The sequence below is a fragment of the Vulpes vulpes genome, chromosome 14 (genome assembly GCF_048418805.1).
Source record: "Vulpes vulpes isolate BD-2025 chromosome 14, VulVul3, whole genome shotgun sequence".
Taxonomy (NCBI): Eukaryota; Metazoa; Chordata; class Mammalia; order Carnivora; family Canidae; genus Vulpes; species Vulpes vulpes.
In genome coordinates, this window is record NC_132793.1 from 62,588,550 (window position 1) to 62,609,711 (window position 21,162).

At 37.3% G+C, this 21,162-nt stretch overlaps 1 protein-coding gene across 20 annotated transcripts in view; it reads left to right on the plus strand.

Annotated features, from left to right (window-relative positions):
• MCTP1 (multiple C2 and transmembrane domain containing 1) overlaps positions 1–21,162 on the plus strand; it is a 531,614-nt gene that overhangs the window by 428,511 nt on the left and 81,941 nt on the right. For 14 of the 20 annotated variants that reach the window (XM_072736754.1, XM_072736756.1, XM_072736755.1 and 11 more), the window contains one exon: positions 4,580–4,699. The exons of the other annotated variants lie outside the window; for them this stretch is intronic. In XM_072736754.1, the coding sequence (XP_072592855.1) occupies positions 4,580–4,699 (120 nt within the window). The remainder of the gene's footprint in view (positions 1–4,579; positions 4,700–21,162) is intronic. 20 annotated transcript variants of the gene reach the window in all.

The following is a 21,162-nucleotide window of genomic DNA, read 5'->3' on the forward strand; positions in this document are numbered from 1 at the left end:
ATTTAGATAAAAGGTATTTGGATTTAAAATTTTAAAAATATATACAGGAATTGATAATCCAAAACTTGCTAGTTCAGAACGAGATTCTTTTATATCTGGGGTATGAGGTCATTAAAAATGGTTAACATTCAAAAACCTAATTTAAGTCTGGAGTTGCCAAAATCTGCAATGTGTGTTAATGCTACTTACTAGAAATAATGAGTTTATGTAAGGACCTGGATTTTTCTTGTTTCAACTATTAGCAAAAATTATAACAGCAATCCTTCTATTTAACACTTATGATTTCTTTCCAACAAACCCCTTTCACATACAAATCCCTCAAAGAAACACCATCCGTCTTCTATAACTGCTTAAAGGGGAATTATGGTATTGACCATTCCTGGAGTATTAGTTTATATGTTTTTTAATTTTTCAGAAACAATTTTAAATATGAAAAGCATTAAATTGATAATACTTAGACTTACTGAGCACTTTGTGATAAAGTGCTTTCATATACATTACAGGAGTTGTTCCCCATAGCCAAACTTGTGATAAAGGCAGGTGTTACCATTTCCATTTGAAAAATAATAGACTCAAATAAAAAAGGATGACTGAGGTGCTCATGGTCCTGTGATGATCGAATAGAAATTGAACTAAAACCACTTTTCAGTCTTCTGGTCCAGACCATATTTATTCTACACTATTGTCTTCTTGGAAAAAGATTATGTGTCAGTTAACTTTTGCTGTATAACAAACCACTCCATAATTAGTTAGCTTAAGGCAACTACCATTTATTGAGTGATGACTCTGTGGGTCAGAAACTTGGACCAGGTTCAGTTTGGGTTCTGGCAGTATGGGTCAGGATAAATACTAAGACTTTTATGGTTTGTATTTATATTCTGTGAATGTGTCAGGGGTTCTTTTTTAAATTATTCCTTGATTTCTTTTCCCACCCCATTTTAGCCTGTTATATCTGAGTTTTTTCTCTCAAATTTAGGAATAAGTGGAGTCAGGACCAAGGATAGATCCTATATTGTTTTGGCTAAAAGCTAGAAGACCCTCTTCCTCCTCTGAGGGCACTCTTTATTAGAGGATCCTCTCCTGCTAACAAGTATAATCATCACTATAATACTATAGTGAATCGTTGCTTTTTTTCCTTAGTGATTCCTAGCAATCCGAAGAGACCATGTCATATCCTAATTTTGAACATCAACTATTATGTAGCATATAGTACATAGTAAATGTTCAGTAAGTATATTTTATTGTTAATCGGTGTTTGTTCTTTTTTAATTTGATCTTTTAAAATCTCCAGTTAGATATTGAGGAAGAAAAAAATGAGTGCTTTTGTATTTAGAATTTATTCAAAGCTCTCTTCCTTTAAAAAAAAAATGATATTCTCAACAGCAGAGGTTCCATACTTAGTTACCCAAATACTAGATTGTTAACACAAAATAGGGAAGATTATTTTTCCACTGCCAGGATCCATGAAACTAATATAATTCTACCCTTTTTTCCCCTCTTTTCTATATTTCTCCTCATCCTGTATTCTGGTGCCCATGTTGTTAAGCCATATAAATACACAGGTATCAATTAGATGTGTTGTGTCAGTTCTGAGTGCTGTATTTTAAGAAAGCTATTACTGTATGGATTTGGATATGGTGAGAGGATGATGTCCGCAATAGAGATGTGCCCAGAAACCATACCTTGTGGACTGGTTCTTTAAGCGACTAGTGATGTTGTATCTAGAGAAGAAAAAAGCATGATAGGTGTCTTGATTACTTAGTTATCATCTAGAAAGTTTATTCTATGCCATACCTATCCTCCAACTAACTCCAACACATAGACATTCCAAGTAACTTTATTTTGGGTGACATCAGAACTCTGACACCAGTGGGTGGACATTACAGAATGGAATATAGATTTAAAATAAATACAGTTGGTGATACTTAGCTTTAGAATCATCTGAGTCCATCCATGAGTCCAGAACACACCAAGTCAAGTGAACATCCTCAGAAGAGGCAAACATATAGCAAAGTCCAAAAGGAAAGATGGTGGTCAAAACACAATACACAAGACAGATTATGAGTGTGTGGCCAGAATGGAAAGAGAAACTTTATGTGCCTCAGGGAGAAATTGGTCAGTGGCATCCCAGGTTGTAATTCTGAATATATTTTCACAAAGTTACCTGATGTTATATAGTGAATATATAGTACTTTTACTAAGACAATTAGGTAGATTTATGTTAAAAGACTTGGGGGACACCTGGGTGGCTTAAGAGCCTCCCTTCAGCCCAGGGCATGATTTTGGAGTCCCAGGATCGAGTCCCACATCGGGCTCCCTAAATGGAGCCTGCTTCTCCCTCTGCCTGTGTCTCTCATGAATAAATAAATAAAATCTTTAAAAAAAAAAAAAAAAAAGACTTGGGAACCTAGTACCTATTCATTAATGTGGCAAGTATTTATTGAACACCTTTTATTTCCAAGCACTGTTCTGGACTCTGGGATAGAATCGTGATCAAAAAGAAAAAGTCCTTATCCTTAAAGAGCTTATATTCTAGTAACTGCCTAAATTTTACAAATAAATGTGTAAAGAATTAATATGGACTCTAACCAAAAATAATTTTCCCTTTTACATGTGTTCATGTCTGTCAAATTTGCCTTAATTCATTTCCTGAATAAAGAATTATCTTTTTAAAACTATATTTTAATAGAATAATCATAACCATCCATTATAATTGTATCCTCTTTATACATATCGCATAAATTTCAAAAAATTAAATAGAAATATTTTATTTTTCTGGAAATCCTTCTACTTGTGAAAGGAAAGATGAGGTTCATGTCTCATTCATTGATATATTTGAAATTTTTCTTATTCAGGAACTTGAATCTGTAGTTACCGTGTAATTCTGTCCAAAAGTCATTTCTTGGGCGACTAAATCATTATTTGTTGGTATGTATCTGGGTTATGAATATCCCAAGAATCAGGATTTAATGTCACATTTTTTTTAAAAAAAGATGGCACAGTAATGCCATAAATCTGTTTTAAATATTAGGGAAGGGATGATAAAGGTTATTGGGTCTACAGACCTGTGTTTAGAAGTGAAAACACTGAGGAAGAATGACTTTCTGAGGCCTGGAATCTGTCTGCTGGCCTTTGGGCCGTGGGTTTCTCTACCACTTGATAAAGGTTCCTTTTCTCTGCCATCCTATTAGGCTGTAGACTTGGCTGAAGTGTATTAAGAAGGCTGCAAATGGTCCATGCTGCCGTGCCTGACGTGAATGTTCTCAGGGCATTGCTCTTAACCCTCCTGGCCTGTCAAATGCATGATATCTATGTTACCCCAACCAGCTGGATCAAATTCCCACTTATACTATGGCTCGCCTAAATCTTGGCAGGCAGATGACTTTCCACTTTTCAGTAATAGAATAAGTATTACCTGAGGACCTTAGTTGATATTAGTTAACAATCTGAGTTTTGTAAGGTATTGATAAGCATTTGCACAATAATACAAATATTTGTGGGGCACTTACTGGGTACCAAGCAGTGTGTTGACATCTTAACACATTTCAGCTATTTAATTTTCATAACCTGTCAGGTGGATACACATCACTCCGTTTTTCAGAGGCAGAAACTTAGGGGAGGATGGTGCCAGAAGTTATAGGACTAGTCAGCATTAGGAGTAGAATCCTGCTCTTCACTACCCTCACGAAATCACTTGACTTAACGTTGCTTCATTTGGCAGCTGGAGCCACAGATCCAGAGAATTTAGATGATCTCTTCAGGATTGTAAGAGAATAGTGGTGGTGGGGTGGGTGGTGGTGAGGGCAAGTCACACTTTGTACACTATGCTGCTTACTTTACAATGCAGATGCTCTTAGAATGGCTCCTCCTGCCAGGCTAGGTGAGCTCTTAATGTAATATTTGTCTTACATTTAAAAAATAATGTATATACTTCAGTAGTTTTCAAGGATAATAGACATAGACATTTAAAAATTTCCTTTGACAAAGTTATTCTATTTTTTAAATAGCTATTTGATTTCTCTGGTAATGCTAAACATTAAGCCAATCTATTTTTACACTTATTGGTAGCAGTGCTTTTATTCATCGTGTGAGATGTTTGACTCTCTGGTACAAACTTGGTATTTTCATCTGCCTATTATGCATGTTACATTGTGAGATTAAAAAAAAAAAGTCCATGATATTAAACAGTGATTCATTCTTTATCATTAAGGCAGATAGATCAGCTATGTCTGACAATGTAGTGAAGCTTATTTGGCAGCCGTTTTTTTTTCCCTTAACTTTATTTTGTCCAATCTCACAATAATTTCACTAGATGAGAAAAATTAAAAGTGCCTCATTGGCAGTGTAATGATGTCAGTTTTCCTTCACAGAAATTAAGGTAAAAATCTTAACAGTAACTTGCCAGGGGTCAGTTGTGCTTTTAGAAAAATGCCTCACAGGTTCTCAAGGCTTTGTTTTCAAGATAAATCTTTCCATTCTGAGCATTTAGTTTTGTGTATTTCAAGTGGAGTATGAATAAGAGCGTCCATTTAATGAAAGTCAGAGTTGACTCATCTTTTTTTCTCTTCTCCTCCTCCAGCTCTTTCTCTTTGTTGTCTGGAACTTTGAGCTCTACATGATACCACTGGTTTTGTTGTTACTATTGACATGGAACTACTTCTTGATAATATCAGGGAAAGATAACAGGCAACGTGATACAGTAAGTTTCTACTTATTTGATTGCGTGTTTGTTCTTATTCCTAGCCCCTTTGACAAGATCAACATTGATTTATTTTTACAAACTAGAACTTCTGTTTATAAATACTCGAGTTTGGAGGAAAGTTTTAATCAGTTCAAAACTAATAACTCTGGTCCTAACGTAATAGAAAGTACTAACCTCTTTCTAACATGTCTCATCTTGGTAGGAACTAAAATCAAGAGCATGCCATAGAATGAGCTCTGACTTTTAATTATAAATGGGTTATTTCAAATGAGTATTTTTTACTCTCCTTGTTTGTTTTTATGTCTTAATCTTGAGTTAAGACATAATGTCATAAAATTATTTATGATAAGATCAAATGAATGTATTTTATTTAAGACATTTCTCTGTAGTCTGCCATTGGAAGGAAGGAAAGAGGAATGGTTTGTTGACCTAGAAAAGTGCATAAAGTACCTTAATTCAATAAATATTCACTGAACAACAGCGAATATCTGTCTTGTGTCAGGGGTGTATTAGGATTACCAGCTCGAGGATAAAGAGCTTTCATTTAACCTAGGGAAAGTTATACTGAACCCACCTGCCCTCTCTGGCATTTTTGAAAGTTTTTAGAATCTGTGAAACAACTTCTTTCTCAAAAAGAGTTTTAGAGTGGGAAGCGGAAGCTAGCCACATTATAATCATATCTGTTCTCCTGCAAGTTTTCATTCCCCTTAGATTATCTCAGTCACCACACCCTTAGTGAACATACAACTTCAAAAAGCTTTCCAATATATATAAATAAATGGGAGGGAGGTGTCTTCTCTAGACAGGACATTTGCAATTTGATAACTTCATAGATAGCTACTGAGAAGAATTTAAAGGTTTGTCAAATGTGAGAATCTATTTGGTAGCTGTTCATCTTCTTCAGATTACATAGATTTTTGGAGGGGAGACATTAAGGGTCTACATTTGACTTATAATCAGGAGTTTCTCCTGTGTCCCATGCCTGTAATGGTATAGAAACCAAAGTTATCTGATCATCAGCTTAATAGTATTATATAATACTTCATTATAATAGCATCTTAATAGCTGCACAGGCATACCTGTGCCATAAAACATTTTCCCTTTCAAATAACTCAAGTAGAGGTGCCTGGGTGGTTCAGTCAGTTAGGCATCCAGCTCTTGATTTTGGCTCACGTCATGGTCTCAGGGTCGTGAGATCAAGCCCAGCATTGGGCTCCAGGCACAGCTCTCAGCCTGCTGGAGATTCTTTCCCTACCTCACCCCCTCTGCCCCTATCCCCACCCACATGCACACGCATGGTCTCTAAAGAAAGAAACAAATAAATAAAATCTTTAATTAAAAATACATAATTCAAGCCAAATACACTTCAAAATGGTAACACAATCTGAATATACTTCTTCAGAATAGTTTTATCATCAAAATAAAGGAAAAATCCTGATGCATAGTCACCAAGTACATGCAAAGTTGCCAACAAAACAACCATGTTTATTTTCCTATTTTATTGGTATATATTTGTTTCTGTCATGTGATTGTATGATTGTAAGTTTAAGGGTGGGGACTCTATTCATTGTTGTCCTTGCCACTTTACCTAGCAAGTATCTTGTAAGTCTGAAGTGTTGAAAACATATTCTGTAAGGTTTATCAAACCCAACTTGAGATTGTTAATAGAGATTTTAATAGCTAAGCAGTATCAATAAACAAGAAGTTATTATTGGCAAGGATTTTATGGATACATATTTAAATTGCACACTGAGAGACAAACCCCAGATGCCATAAGCATTGGTGTCATGGGGACTAATCGGTACTTTTGTCAATTAATCCAGGATGTTTTCTTTAAGAAAATGGAACTCTCTCAGACAATTGCTTTTTTGTCCCATTTATTTCAGGGAGATTGTCGAGAGAGAAGAATATCTACTTTTCATTCAGTTGCCTTGAGACAAATTTGCAAATAAGATTATTTGCAAATAGGAAAAAGTGGTAATTTAGTTTCAGCTTCTTAATCCTATGAGGGGGCTTATCGTCAATATTTAGTCATTGGTTTGAGTATTCTTAGTGAAAAATTCTGTAAACTATAGACTTTGCTTGTTATCTTCTCCAGAATATACCTGCCTTGACTGGAAAGGTCCACTTGTAGAGGGAAAATAGTAATATATAATGTATCCTCTTGTGTTTATAATTCTTTGAGAATTTTTATGACTATTGAAAAGTTACAGACTATATGAATTTCTCTACTGCGCTTCTTTTCCTCAAAATATAATTCCAAAATAGTATTTACCAAATCGTTTCTTTTGGGCGCATCTCTAACAGAGCTCCATCCACTCTAGCCACTGACATTTTATTCCTCAGCACAGCCCACTGTGAAACAGTCCATAGTCCAAGTCTCACGGAATGCCAGCTATACTCCATAACTGTCAACAACTACCTTTTATTTGCCCAGAACACACTATCCACATATTCTGTTCTTCCTAGACACCAGAGCAGCAATCACAATACTTCATTTAGTTTTTTACACAGTGGCTCAGTTGAGACTTTATGTAACTCCTAAATCCATTTTGCCTAATTATATGTCTTTTGCCACACCTAGCTATATATTTGGACTTGTTGCTCCCTTTGAAAACAAGCCTGAATTATACCTTGCTGGTTACAGATTATTATACACACACACACACACACACACACACACACACACACATCTATACATATACCTATACATTTATACACACATACATACATATATATGTAACTCAAGGGAAAGTGTTTACAGAGACTGCCATGCTGTGTCTAATTGACTCTACTCCATAGTGCACAGCCCTGGAGAAGTGGTATTTTGCCCTAAGTCCTTATTGCTATCCCCCAAAGCATGCAGAATCTTTCAGCATGTGTGGAAACTTTAGGTTATCTCTGAAGTGCATTAATCACACCACTGTGTGATTCCAGAAAGTTTCCTGTTTTAAAAGAGAGAGAAGGAGGGAGGGTGGGCGGGCAGGCAAATTTTCTCATGAAAAAAAAATCAAATCATTGGTACATTTGGCTGAGAACATTCAATTAGGATAAAAATTATAAAAGAAAAACAAATTGACCTTGAGTTTTGAATAGCAAGAGAAAAAAGGAAATAACATGTCCATGACATAAGAAGTTGAAATAAAAGAGAAAGTACTATGAAAGATAAAAAATGCATAGATGGGTAAAAATTCTGTCTTCACCATATGGGTTGATGGTTGACATTAACATTAAAATAGGAAAGGATTTCTTTGTATTTGTTTATTTTGGAGACCATTTCTTTTCTTGGAGATGAGGAATGGAGACCCTTCCTACTTATGATCATAGGAGCTAAGACCCCTATCTTTTCCTAACCATGGTGCCTGTTCTGGTTTAATGAGAAAAATGAGGTGTAGTCCTTGCCGAGTAAGTTTTGCTGCATTTAATGAGCTGAACCTTTTGAGATTGGGGTGAGGAAACAGCTAGTCCTGAGGCTAATGCTATAGACTGAGAGGTGTGCATGAGAAAGAGGCGTGGTTAGAAATGGTATCTCACCTCTGCTGTTTCCCAATTGGACTTGTTAAAAATAAGCACTCCTACATCTGAATCTACTACCTACACTCACATCATGACATTAAAATTTCTGGCATGGGAATTGTTAGGCTTTTGTGGGGGAAAGAAAACATTAATAAATGCATGCTTCATTCAGAAATGTCTCTGTCATGAAGGGGTTATAAAGACAAGAATATCATGCTTGTCTTGGTTTGAGCTGTCACTCCAAAACCTAAGGAAAATTTCCCCTTCCCCCGTAATGCCCATTAGGCTTGTACCAAGTATCTACATTATAGCTGCTGTGGACTGAAATTTTGTAAGTTAAAGTATAGATACCACAAAGTTGCCTCTGCTCTGGATTTAAAACCTACTGAATCCTCATTACATTCTGGGCACCATGTTAGGCACTTACTTTTTGTCATGACCTTCATCTTGCCCCAAGGAGAGAAAAGCTAGTTCTATCAGCCCAGCCAGTGGGTTGGGTCTTCCTAAATCAAGTGCTGCCCAGTCTCAAGGGAACATGCTTGGGTGGAATAAGCATGGCCACAAGACCACTTCCTTGAGAAGAGGGAATCAAGTCTCAGGAGGAAAGAGCTGGGTTGGCCAAGAAAACCAGGGGTCTCTTGCACCCCCTAGGAGACAGAGACAGGTATCATTATTACTACTTTACAAATAGGGAAACCAGCCAGAGGAGTTTAATAGCTTATCCAAAGGCACACAGTTAGAAAGTAGCAGAATGGGTATTAGAGTCTGTCAATCTGTCTGAAGTGTGTACTCCTAACCACGGGTCAAGTACATTATACTTGAGACTATATTTTGATATATCCCATGTCTCCCTGGTCACCTTTAAAATTTTATTTATTCATGAGAGACACAGACAGAGAGGCAGAGACATAGGCAGAGGAAGAAGCAGGCTCCATGCAAGGAGCCTGACCTGAGACTCCATCCCAAGAACCCCAGATCAGGACCCAAGAAAAAGGCAGATGCTCAACCACTGAGCTGAGCCACCCTGGTCACCTTTAGAGCAAGCTTCTCCTTGAGTTTTAGAAGAGCCAATAGCCTTACCTTCTTCACCTTCAAGCACACAGATTGATGGAAAACCCTCAGTGTCTCCATTCTACCATTCTCCACATCCTCCTTGCCTTCAGGGAAATGGGACAGATATTAAGCAACTTTCGTGTATCCGGTATCCTGCTAAGCCTTTTTTAAATACACTATCTATTTTAATTCTTTACAATCACTTTACCAAGTAGATTATTCTAAATGGTTTTATCCTTTTCCCAATAAGGAAATTTCAAAACCAAAGAAAACAAATAATGAGCTCCACAGAGGAAGTGGGATATGAACTCAGCTTTTCCTTGTTCTGCAGGCTGTTTTCATGGTCTGTTCTGGGGCATGCCTTTCCCAAGGGCTTACTTTCTAAATGTCGAGAGCCTCCTATGGAATCCCAGGTAACCCCAATATCCTTATGAGGTTCCCAGTGACCTGTCAAGAATTGGCATTGGTCACCTGTTTAATCCCAGGTGACCCCATTAATTTCAAAATTGTTCATGACCTGTAGAACTACCTTCAGTCAACCCAGGTGAGCATGGATGGGAAGAGTAAACCAAAGCTGAAAAGCCTTCATATTAGTGAAGAAAGTCCTTGAATATTTTTGACATACAAAAATTCTTCAAGAGGTGTTTTCTAATTACACTTTAAAAGAACATTCAATTTTACTGTCATGATATTCCTCCCACATAGCAATCTCAGTTGCCTAATCAATGGAGACATTAAAAGGCTGAAGAGTAGGGTAAATCAATGAAATCATTCTCTGATTCATGATCTGACTGTGACACAAATTGAGCCAAAGTCTGCCTTGCTAAAATACTTCAGTAAATAGCAAAATATTTCCTTAGCTTCCTCAAATGGCAAAGCCCTCAATTCTGCTTTTCCTGTTTAGAATAGTACTGAATATTATTTCTTGTTGTATCTGTTCCAGTTGGGTCCAGGGCACTTATTTCTAGGAATAAAGCTCACGAGGAGGGAATTTTATTTGCTGCTAGAAATGCTGGTGATGGGACAATTTGGGATGGCCCACCAAGTACAAGCCAGCAAAGAAACATCTGCTTGTTTGACCAGAGTTCCTGTGAATCAAATAGATTTATTTTTTTCTCAGCTGGCTTCAAAGAAGCCCATGGTGCAATATTTGGATAAGTAGAATACTGAACAAGTGAAATATTCCTAATAGAACCTAGTGGCTGGCCAAAGTGGAGTGGAGAAGAGAGACTCCATAAGCAAAGCACTTTGAATGTACAGTTAGATCTTCTCTACTTCAATACTTGATCATTCACGGAAAGTAGCATAGACCACAAGCCTCCTCTGTTTGCATCTCAGTACCAAAAAAGACCACATACTTGCTCTTAACAGAAGCAGCACTGAGTCATACAGCCTGTAAACACATCTAAAAATGGATGATCACTTTTTTCTTCTTCCTGCTTATTTCAACAGCAATTTTCTCAATTTTTTCAGAAGGTCACCAGCTTGCAAAAATTTGAGGAAGACCATGAAAAAAAAAAAAAAGACCTTTCATTTTCCAACAGTCACTAGCATTAAAAAAAAAAAAAAAAACAGCCAATCAGATGTCAATAGAAAAGTTTATCCCCTATGACTCCTCTCAAAGCTGTTCACCAACTGCTTAGCTGTGCCAGATAATCACTCACTGTACAGATTGGTGTCCCCAGACATCAATGATCATCACCTCGTCAGGCTCTGGACATTGACCAACAGATTTCCACAATTTTTCCACACCGCTCAAATGTCCCGTCTGACCACCCTGCTATTTACTATCCTCTCAGTCTCGGTAGATGACAATGCTTTCTACCCTGCAGATTTCTCTCCATCTCTAGCCCCTGAAGCTCTCTGAATTCACCCCCAATTTATTTAGGGTTGCCAGATTTAGCAAGTAAATATACAGATGCCCAGTTAAATTGGAATTTCAGGTAAAAAAGATGTTTACCTAAAACAATAATCATTATTTATCTGAAATTCCAATGTAACTAGATGGTCTGTATTTATTTGGTGACTGTATCCCAACTGCACCTTGGATTTTTACCTCAAGAACTTTAGGAAGGGGCACCCCGGGTGGCGCAACAGTTTAGCGCCGCCTGCAGCCCAGGGTGTGATCCTGGAGATCCGGGATCGAGTTCCACATGGGGCTCCCTGCATGGAGTCCCACACAGGGCTCCCTCTGCCTGTGTCTCTGCCTCTCTCTCTCCTGCTCTGTATCTCTCATGATTAAATAAAATAACATCTTTAAAAAAAAAAAAAGAACTTTAGGAAGGTGATCTGTTCTGAAATAAAATTCTGGTTGGCTATTTTGGTCTTTTTCCAGCATCTCCAAGCATGTATGGAAGACTGCCTTGTGAGCAGGCCCCACCCAAACCATAGCTTCAGCTTTACCTCCCCTGTATTCTAGCAGAATTGTTTTCAAGTGCAGAATGTTTATTGAACAATAAATGAGAGTCCTGGGTGGAAGGGGGGAGTCACAAAAATGTACCAGATGGTGCCTCTGCTAGTTTTGTCATCTCTTTACCTGCAAAACAACTCTTCACCTCTTGGGAGAACAGGAACCCAAGGTTATGCCACTTGCAAAGGCTCGTCCAGCAATGCTGGACCAGAACCCAGTTCTAAGTGGTTCCCAGGCTGGCTTTCTCTCCTCCAATTCCACAGGCTCCCATTCAGCAGGGCCCAAGAGACCAAAGACTTGGTCCATAGAACACAGAAGCAGGAAGGAAGGAATGATGCTTTTATCATAAAGATGTGGAAACTGAGGCCCAGGATAAGTTGGTAACCTCTGCAGAGCCAGTAAATTTGTGAGAGACAGACGTGGTGGCCCAGGGAGGGGCAGCACAGGCCAGGTCTCCAGCCTCATGGAAGCACCTGTGCCATGCCAGCCCCGAGTTGTCCTGAAAAGCACATGCACTTCTGGGGGATGGGGAGGGGACGTGCAGGTTTTCACAGTGTGTGATGCAATTATGTGACAGGTGGCTGGAGCTCCTGAGGTACCTGCTCAAGGAGCTGCCCATAGAGGCCTGGAGGTCCAGGTGTGATATATGGTGGCTCTGCAGCCACCAAGACCGGCTCGCTCAGGTGCCTCATTCTGGGGTGGCCTCCAAGGCTCCTCCTTAAGCTGCACCATGACTTGTTGGGAACCTTGTTGGCATTGATGAGTAGGCGGTGGCCTGGCCATGGAGGTCAAGGCGTCACCACCACCCTCCCCATCCCCCAATTCCCCTTCCACCTTGGAGAAAAGGGAAGTTTTGAGGGGTGATGGATGTAGGAGAGAGGGGATGGGGGATGGCCAGGATAGTAGCTGCACTGGGAACAGCACTATCTGGTGCAGACTGGGTTCCCAAAGAATGATAACAATCTCTCTCTGCTTTATCTTTCCTTAAAAAAAATAAGTTTACTGAAGTAAATGTGTATTTTTTTATCAGGCATATTTTTTTTTTTTACAAAAATTGGATCACATTAAATGTACTGTTAGTACATCTACTTTTTATATCAGCAGCCTATTTAGAAATATTCCTTAAATCACTGGAAAACCACATGATTTTTAGTGGCTGCATTGTTTTCACCATGTAGATGATTAGTTTTTTTCTTGAACACTCATATTATAAATGTTTCAAAGAGGGGCATCTGGGTGGCTCAGTTAGTTAAGCATCTGTCTTCTGCTCAGGTCATGATCCCAGGGTTCTGGGATCAAGCCTCTCCATCTGCCTGCTGTTCCCCCTGCTTGTTCTTTCCATATATCAAATAAATAAATAAGTAAATAAATAAATAAATAAATAAATAAATAAAATCTTTAAAAAGAAATATTTCAAAGATTTTTGCCATCCCAAATAACACTATAGATAAAATACTAACCAAATCTTCAGTCAGGTCTCTGGTAACAGCCTTTGGGGCAATCACTGTAAGAGAATTTCTGGGTCAAATTTGTGTGCGTTTTGAATATTTTTGGTAATTAATACTAATTTGCCACCCGGTATGATTTTAATCATTTATGTATATGTTCCTGGGTAACCACCTAGCATTTTTATCATTTTCTCTGGAGAGCCATCCCCAACTTCCCTCCCACTCTTGACTCCTCCTACCTGCCTCCCACCTGCCTCCCCCTGCTGACACACCCTCAGAGGGTAAATAAACTCACTCCTCTAAGACCCCATGTCCTTCTCCCTGTATTGTAATAGTCACCTCACTGTGGGTCTTCCTTACTAGCCTAAAATTGTTCTCGTTGTATCTTACATTTGTGTACTTAATCTCAGCCAGATGTCTCAGACATAGCAGTGTAGTAGTTGCTCAAAAAATGTGTGATGAGTGAATAAATATTTTATTTATTTTTTAAAGATTTTATTTATTCACGAGAGGCAGAGGGAGCAGCAGGCTCCTCTCAGGGAGCCGGATGTGGGACTCCATCCCAGGACCCCGGGATCATGCCCTGAGCTGAAGGCAGATGCTCAACCGCTGAGCCACCCAGACACCCAGTGAATAAATATTTTAGTCTAATCCTTCTGGGTTAAAAAATTGTCCAATGTTTGTGCATAAATATTTCCATTCAACAAAAGTTTTTTGAATGTCTACAGGCACAGCACTGTTGTTCAAAGGTGATTAATACAGGGTCCTTGCCCAGGACAGTTTATGGCCTAATGAGGGAAACAAACAACTAACTCAAGGGCATGAATATAATTGGTGTGGTTATGGAGGTGTGTATATGAAAGCTGGGTGAGCAACCAAGAGATATTAGATCACCCCAGATGTATATGCATGTGCTGTATATGTAAAGAAAAGGGGTCTGTTTCTCTGTGACCACAACTCTTACCGCAGCCACTCTTCAGTCTGTGCCTTTCATTCAGTAACTCCATGTTTGCCTTTAATACTTCTTCAGTTTATTGGCTATCCTTTTACTCTATTCTCAGACTGCAGCTAAACTTCAAATTGGCAAGGTAAAAGTATAGAACAGTAAAAGATGAGTGTTACCTGTACGTGACATGTCAGCTCATGCAGAGAAAGATGTAAAGGAAAACATTTCTATTTTTAAAAGTCAATTTACTGAAGATCCTCCTCACTGGAAGGCATCCTTCTTGCTTTGGATCTATGAAGACTCCAAAGGAAGACAGAATTTAAAGTTAGCAGTAGCCAGCATAGGGGATGCTTACCAGTTATTCTTGTTTTTTTGTTTGTTTGTTTGTTTGTTTGTTTGTTTTTGGCCTGAATCCTTCCCAACTTGCTCAGATTCTCCAAAGCATCTGAGAATGTAACAAGGTAAAGAGGTGAGCTTCATTTTTCTAGAGGATTTCTACCCTGAAATCTAGCTCCTTTTCTACTAAATGAATTGTTTTGGCAACCTTGAAAGAAACCTGAAGATCATGCCCACCCCCCAAATTACTTACTTTCTCTTATTTGGGCCCCAGATGATCCCTGGAGCCCCAGAAACTCCTTGAAACCTCTAAATTCCCTTCAAAGCCTCCCTTGGATCCAAAGAATTCATTGCCTAGATGATTCTCCAAAGTGTCCAACCCAAGCATTTACCTGTATGTCAGTCAACCAAGTGATTTTATTATCTCTGTTCTTCTGAAAGATCTGCCCCCACACATACACACAATTTTGTCATTTCTGTAATTGAAGAGGGAGATGGAGAAGAGGAGAAAAAAGGATGCTCATAGTTTTGGTCTCAGTTCTCAGGGTGGATGTGTTGTTCTTACTCTTTTTAGTAATAGCCTGTTTGTTCTTTCTGAATGATTTTGCATTCTCCTTGTAGCTAGCCAAAACTTGTTCGAACTTGATGGTGAGGGTAGGGTAGGATATAGGGCCAACAGTAGCACTTTGTGGCTGACTCATGACCCCATGACTAGTGTGCATTATTAGTCCTGAGCATTATGCCTCTTGTAGTGAGTGGTGTTGGCACTGGGTTTCCTATAATATTTGTGGAGATTTATTGACCCTGGTTCAGAAAGGTGATAAGAAAGTGCAAGACCTCCATTAACAAACTAAAAGTGGAAACCAAATGGTATGTCTTTATCAGCTTGTGGAAAATGTTTGTAAATTAGAACTCTGGGGATCCCTGGGTGGCGCAGCGGTTTGGCGCCTGCCTTTGGCCCAGGGCACGATCTTGGAGACCCGGGATCGAATCCCACGTCGGGCTCCCGGTGCATGGAGCCTGCTTCCCCCTCTGCCTGTGTCTCTGCCTCTCTCTCTCTCTCCCTCTGTGACTATCATAAATAAATAAAAATTAATAAAAAAAAATTTTTTTAAAAAAATTAGAACTCTGATAGGGGTCCAATAACTCTGAGAGGTTTTTTTGTTTTTTGTTTTTTTTTTTTTAGTGTTAAATGACATGCATTTATCAAGAGCATGCAACTGTAAAGTCTTTCCACCATCTTGTATGTGGAACTCTAATGGTACATGTAGGCAACCAAACTAAAACAGGCCTTCAAGGGCATTTCCTGCCATTTGAATTTATTCCATCATGCAAGAAAAAAATAACTATCATACCATATCATTTATTTTTTTAAATAACCCAATATTTTGGTAGCATGCTTAAATGAGAGAAAGTCCGTTCATCTAAACGAAGTTTCCAAGTGAGTGACACCCCCCCCCCACCACCGGCAGCCTCAAAAACTCTTATCATTACTCATTTCTAGCTGGTAGAGGTTAAAAGCCCAAACTTTGAAATTAGGAAGACCTGGGATTTAATTCCAAACATTCTCCTTGTTAGCCATGCAAATTTATTCATTCTTCTGAACCTCAGTTTCCTCACCAATAAGTCAGGGATAATAGCCACCTTGTTGAGGTTTGGTGACGATTAAAGAGATATTAAAGAGATAACATACTGTGCTAAGCACATATTGAGGGCTCAGTAAATGACAGCGAGGCACCTGCCCATGTAGAAAATAGGATAAACCAGTGTGGGTATAATGAGGGCTTAGACATTGTATGTCACTTCCTTTCTTGAAAAGTTCCCTTGGAAGTGCTCTTGAATAGGATGGTTTTCCATGACCATCAGTCTTGGTTTTAGGCTTGTAGATAAAGACAGTAGCATTGCGGCAGAAAGATTTCCTGTGTCTATAATGCCCCCCTGCTATGTGTATGGAAGTCCCACAAAAATAAAAACCATATTTTTATCAGCAAAAAAAAAAAAAAAAAAACAGATGAAGAAATTTGACCAGTCCTCTACAGATGAAAGCTGCTTGGTAACTGAATTTTACAGAAATAGCATAAATAAATGCCGTTTTCCAGATCATATCAATAGATATTTGAAAGAAACATTTTTCTTGTTTATAGTAATACAAACCTCCACCATGCACAGTGCATAAAGACAAAGGCCGACAGCACTCTGAGCAAAGAATAGGGCATTTTCCTGAAACTGTCTTTGAGTCCAAAACACAACACTCCTTCCTGACAGCTTCTCTCTGGATGTCGACTAAGAGAAGGGGAAAGGTAAACCTACACTAGCATACCAAGCCTGGGCACAGGGACTAATTTTAATAAATCAGAATAGAACATGAAAATGTCAACTTAATCAAGCATTTAAATTTTATTAATCAAGCCTAATTTTTATGAGTGCAAATAATCACTGAAGCTGGACAAATTTGTTCTCGATTGCATCAGAAACATAATTTTAATATTTAATGGACTGATGAATTTAAATGGAGAATTATCTTTATGAAACATGCTCTTCATAATTTGCCATTAAATGAGAAATAAAAAAAATCAACATAAATCTTACATAAAGGTTATTTAACTAAATGTTGGTACTATAAATATTATAAATGCATTATGCACTAATTTAGCAATCATACAGTACACTACATAAAGCAGAAATGATAAGTGGACCGGGCAAGCTTTTCCTAGAATATAGAGCTGTGTTATATTATGGGAAGCTTGTGATAAAACGGTTACGGAGGTTTTGTGTGAGGTTTCGTGAACATTCTTTTCATTCAGGCTTTTATGCTACAATTCACCATTCACCATAGACATTCTTTCCAGTTCAAATGTAGGTCTAACCCACATGGGCTTTCTTTTGTGAGGTGATTATTCTTTACAAAAAAAGAGATAAAATATATTTTATCATTATTATTTATAGCAAAGGGCTATAAAGAAAAAAACTAAAGTTTTCTGACTATATGATTTTTTGACATTCAAAATTCAGTCTATTTTTAAATTTTTCTCACGTAATACTCTCAGGCCTCAAAATATTCTAGGCACAAGAAGAACAAAAGAAAGAGAAAATCAAATTAGTGTCAGAATATTTTTCTCTACAAGCGTCCACCTATTCCCCTCACCCTTCCATTATCCCCAGCATACTGCTTAACATAGGGAGTAGCTGTGAATTTCTGTAAAAAGTCAATTGAACCTATCAGAACAGTATAGTCCAGAGTTTGCTAATGTTAATCTCCAATATAAATGATTTTTTGTTTTGTTTTCAGATACTATTCTTCCAAAAGTATAGCATTTTCCCCTCTTTCGTGTGCTAAACTATACATTTGCCTGAAAGGAACTTCCTGACTATTGCAGCTTTATTGCTCCCAAGCATATCTGCAGGGGTTAGAGCAATGCACGATTCTAAGAAGATTGGAGGAATGGTACTTGCACAGAGGTCACACCTCTTCCTCCTCTTGCTTTGCGGAACATGTTTTAAATAGATAACATGGACTCTTCATGAGATACTTAAAGAATAAAAATTCCTAAGGTTGTTTTAGAACTTTAAACATTTAAAACTCTACCTTTTTTTTTTTTTAATAACAAATTTATGGTTCTGGAATGGAAATCTGATTTTATGTAGAGAGGCCTGAGTACATAACTTTTTCTTTTTTTTTTTTTTCAAAATCAGTTTACTGTTAATGGACAAAAATATTTTCCTTTGAAAATACTAAATTTTACATAATACATTAGTGGTAAGTCTAGTTATCTTTTCACTTTGCAAAGCACATTAAACAACTCCGTTTGGGTTTTTGGTTTTTTTTGTTTTTTTTTTAGGCTTTTGTATACTTTTTTTTCCTCTAACCTGACAATAAAATAGTTTCAGAAAAGCATTATTATTTAAAAAGCACATTGTAGGTTAATAGTTGACCTTTTTTTCCCTGCTCAGTCAAATTAATATGCAATATCCTAAAAGACACCAAGCTAGGATTTTCCCTGCCAGCCAAAATACAATACATTGTGAAGCCTTTAGATGGAGACATAGTTCAAATAAACACTAGAATTCTGTTCACACTGCTTTGTGTAAGTGTAAGAATGAACATTTAAGAATACTGAGAAGGAAATAGGAAAAGAAATTCATTTAAGATGCTTATACTGATTATAGAATTTATATTATATTTAGTCTTTCATAATGGAAGAGGTTTTCTGCATATTAAGCTGACACTTAAAAAATTAAAAGGTTACATATTCTTGGCCAGTAAAGAAATTTACTGCCCTTGCACCTTACAGCAAAGCATATTATACTGCAAATAAGAATGTTGTTGTTGATGATGCAGCATACAGGCTATATGTAATCAGTGGCATGCATCAAAAGTCATCTGATAGCCACATTAAAGCCACATTTCCTATTAAGAATCAGACTAAATTACAACATGGCACTTCCCAGAATGAGCCAAGGAAATGCATTCTGCAAGAAGAAATAATTGTATTTGAGTGTCTCTGTAAAAATCAGGAAGTCTTTTAGCAGTAAGTAATAATGCTTTTCTTTTTAGTCTGCCTTCTTTTGTATTGCAATATATTCAACCTCACTGGCAAGCCTATCACACTAATTATTATTACATCTAGTGGTTCAGTTATCTTGATGACTACTGTAGCTGAAATACTCCAAGGTCAAATCTTTAATAGCGTGAATCAAACTAAGCAGCCATCATACATCCAGTTGCTTTTGAGATCTACTAGATGAAACAGTATATCCTAGACCTGTTTATGAGTCTTATTATTCTTCCAAACGTGGAGTAAATTATATGTACGGCTTAATTGTGCCATTCATTTTGCAAAAGTTCCTTCTCAAAAATTTCTTGAGAAGCAGATGTGCTGTTGCAAAAATGACAGCACGAGTGTACCTATAATGATCTTACTGACCACAAAAGTCTTTAGCTAACTTTGGTTGACCAGAGGTCAACTCTCATACTTTTCAGTATTTGAGATAATCTGAGGGTTTATATGCATCTTCTCAATCCGTAGACATCCAATAATTTCATATGATATTTACACATGTAATAAATTCATTGGCACACAGATGCATGCTCTGCTTGGTTTATGCACACACAAAATGGTATAAATGAACTCCAGACCATGTTGAAGAATACTGCTCTCTCCAAATTCCTCTGTATCTCTAGGGTGGAAATAGGCATTTAGTTTGTAATGTGTCCAAATATAAGCATCTGTACACATTTGGATGTTCTATGAATATGAAATTAAATATGAAACTTCTTTCTTTTGTGACAATTTTCTTTCTTTAATTTTTTAACATGCAGTTGCACATCTGGACAGCAGTGATTTCTTCTTTAATTTAAATGTGTTGCTTTTTTATAGACCGTGTTTGAGTAAAGCAATTTGAATTGTGCAACTATTCATTCTGAACATAGCAAAACATCTATTTAATTCAAAGATTATTTCCAAGGAAAAAAGTAAACATATGAAAGAAACTGGTTTGTGTCAGCTTTGGCTTTGAGGGTTTTAGGCTTTGTGGTACTCAATACTTATCTTACAAGGGTGACATAACCAAGATTCTTTTGGTTCCTTTTTCTTTGAAGAGCTATAAAGAAGTGGAGGACTTTATTCCTGGACAAATCACAATAGAAAGTATTTTAAGAATTATTGGTGAGCCTTTTAACACCTTTTGGTCACTTTTGTTTTAAAATACACACCTAATATTGGCATTAAAAAGCAATAATTAGTATTTGCTGCCCTGTGATGACTTTAACAATAAAGTTACCTGAATCTACTTCATCTCATCCCTTCACTGTCTTGGTCTTCCTATTCTGCATCCTCTGGTCCCCTCCCTTATACATCATTGTCTGGGGCAGTAATATTAAACATGTCATACTTTTATTCAGATTACCAACACCATTATTAATATTTTCAGCCAAATAAAATTTTATTTCCTTGCAAGTCATAAAGCATTTAAGTTGTGTTGAATTATAATTAAAAGTCATAATATGAAAAGAGCTCCTGTGTAACTGTATAATATACATATTCTACAGATGCAATTTTGCTCCATTTGGAAATGGATTTTTAAGAAGTACAGCTACATATTATATTTTATATGTTAATGACAAATGCTCAGCAAATATAGAATATGAAAGAAGAAATATTATGCTTTTAAAGATAATGTTATCTGCTTATTCTTTGGCTGTAATGTAGCTGGCATGCTGCATTTGGGGAGGTCTACGTGTGTTTTTAAAAATGTCATCTTTATTAGTATTACATTCAAGGAATAGTACCAAGAATCAGTTTCTTTCAAGACCTTCCTCCAGTGTGTGGCATATAAGTCTGTGACGAGCGACATTACAGAAGGTCATGTCACTTTTAACTGCTTGCATTACATCTTTCTGATTTCCCTCGTGCCCTTCCTTTGTTTGATTAATAGTACTTGCTTTCAAGCAAGGTATCAGAAAGCGTAATTTGGAAAGAGAATTCTAGAGCCTAACTGAGATAGCCTCCTTCAAGAATAGGGAAAGAAAAAAAAAAAAAACTTTGGAAAAATGTATCTTTTCTAACACGCATTTTTTTTAACACTTTTTTTTTTTCTCAAGGAATTCCTACATATATGTGTTATTAAATTATTGTTGACAAATGTTTGGGCAACTGGACTTCATATACTTGAAAACAAAACTATGTAGTCCTTATGTGGTTTTATTTGAAGAGGGAAGAGCTGGAATTTGAGATGAGGACTCGTTTATTTT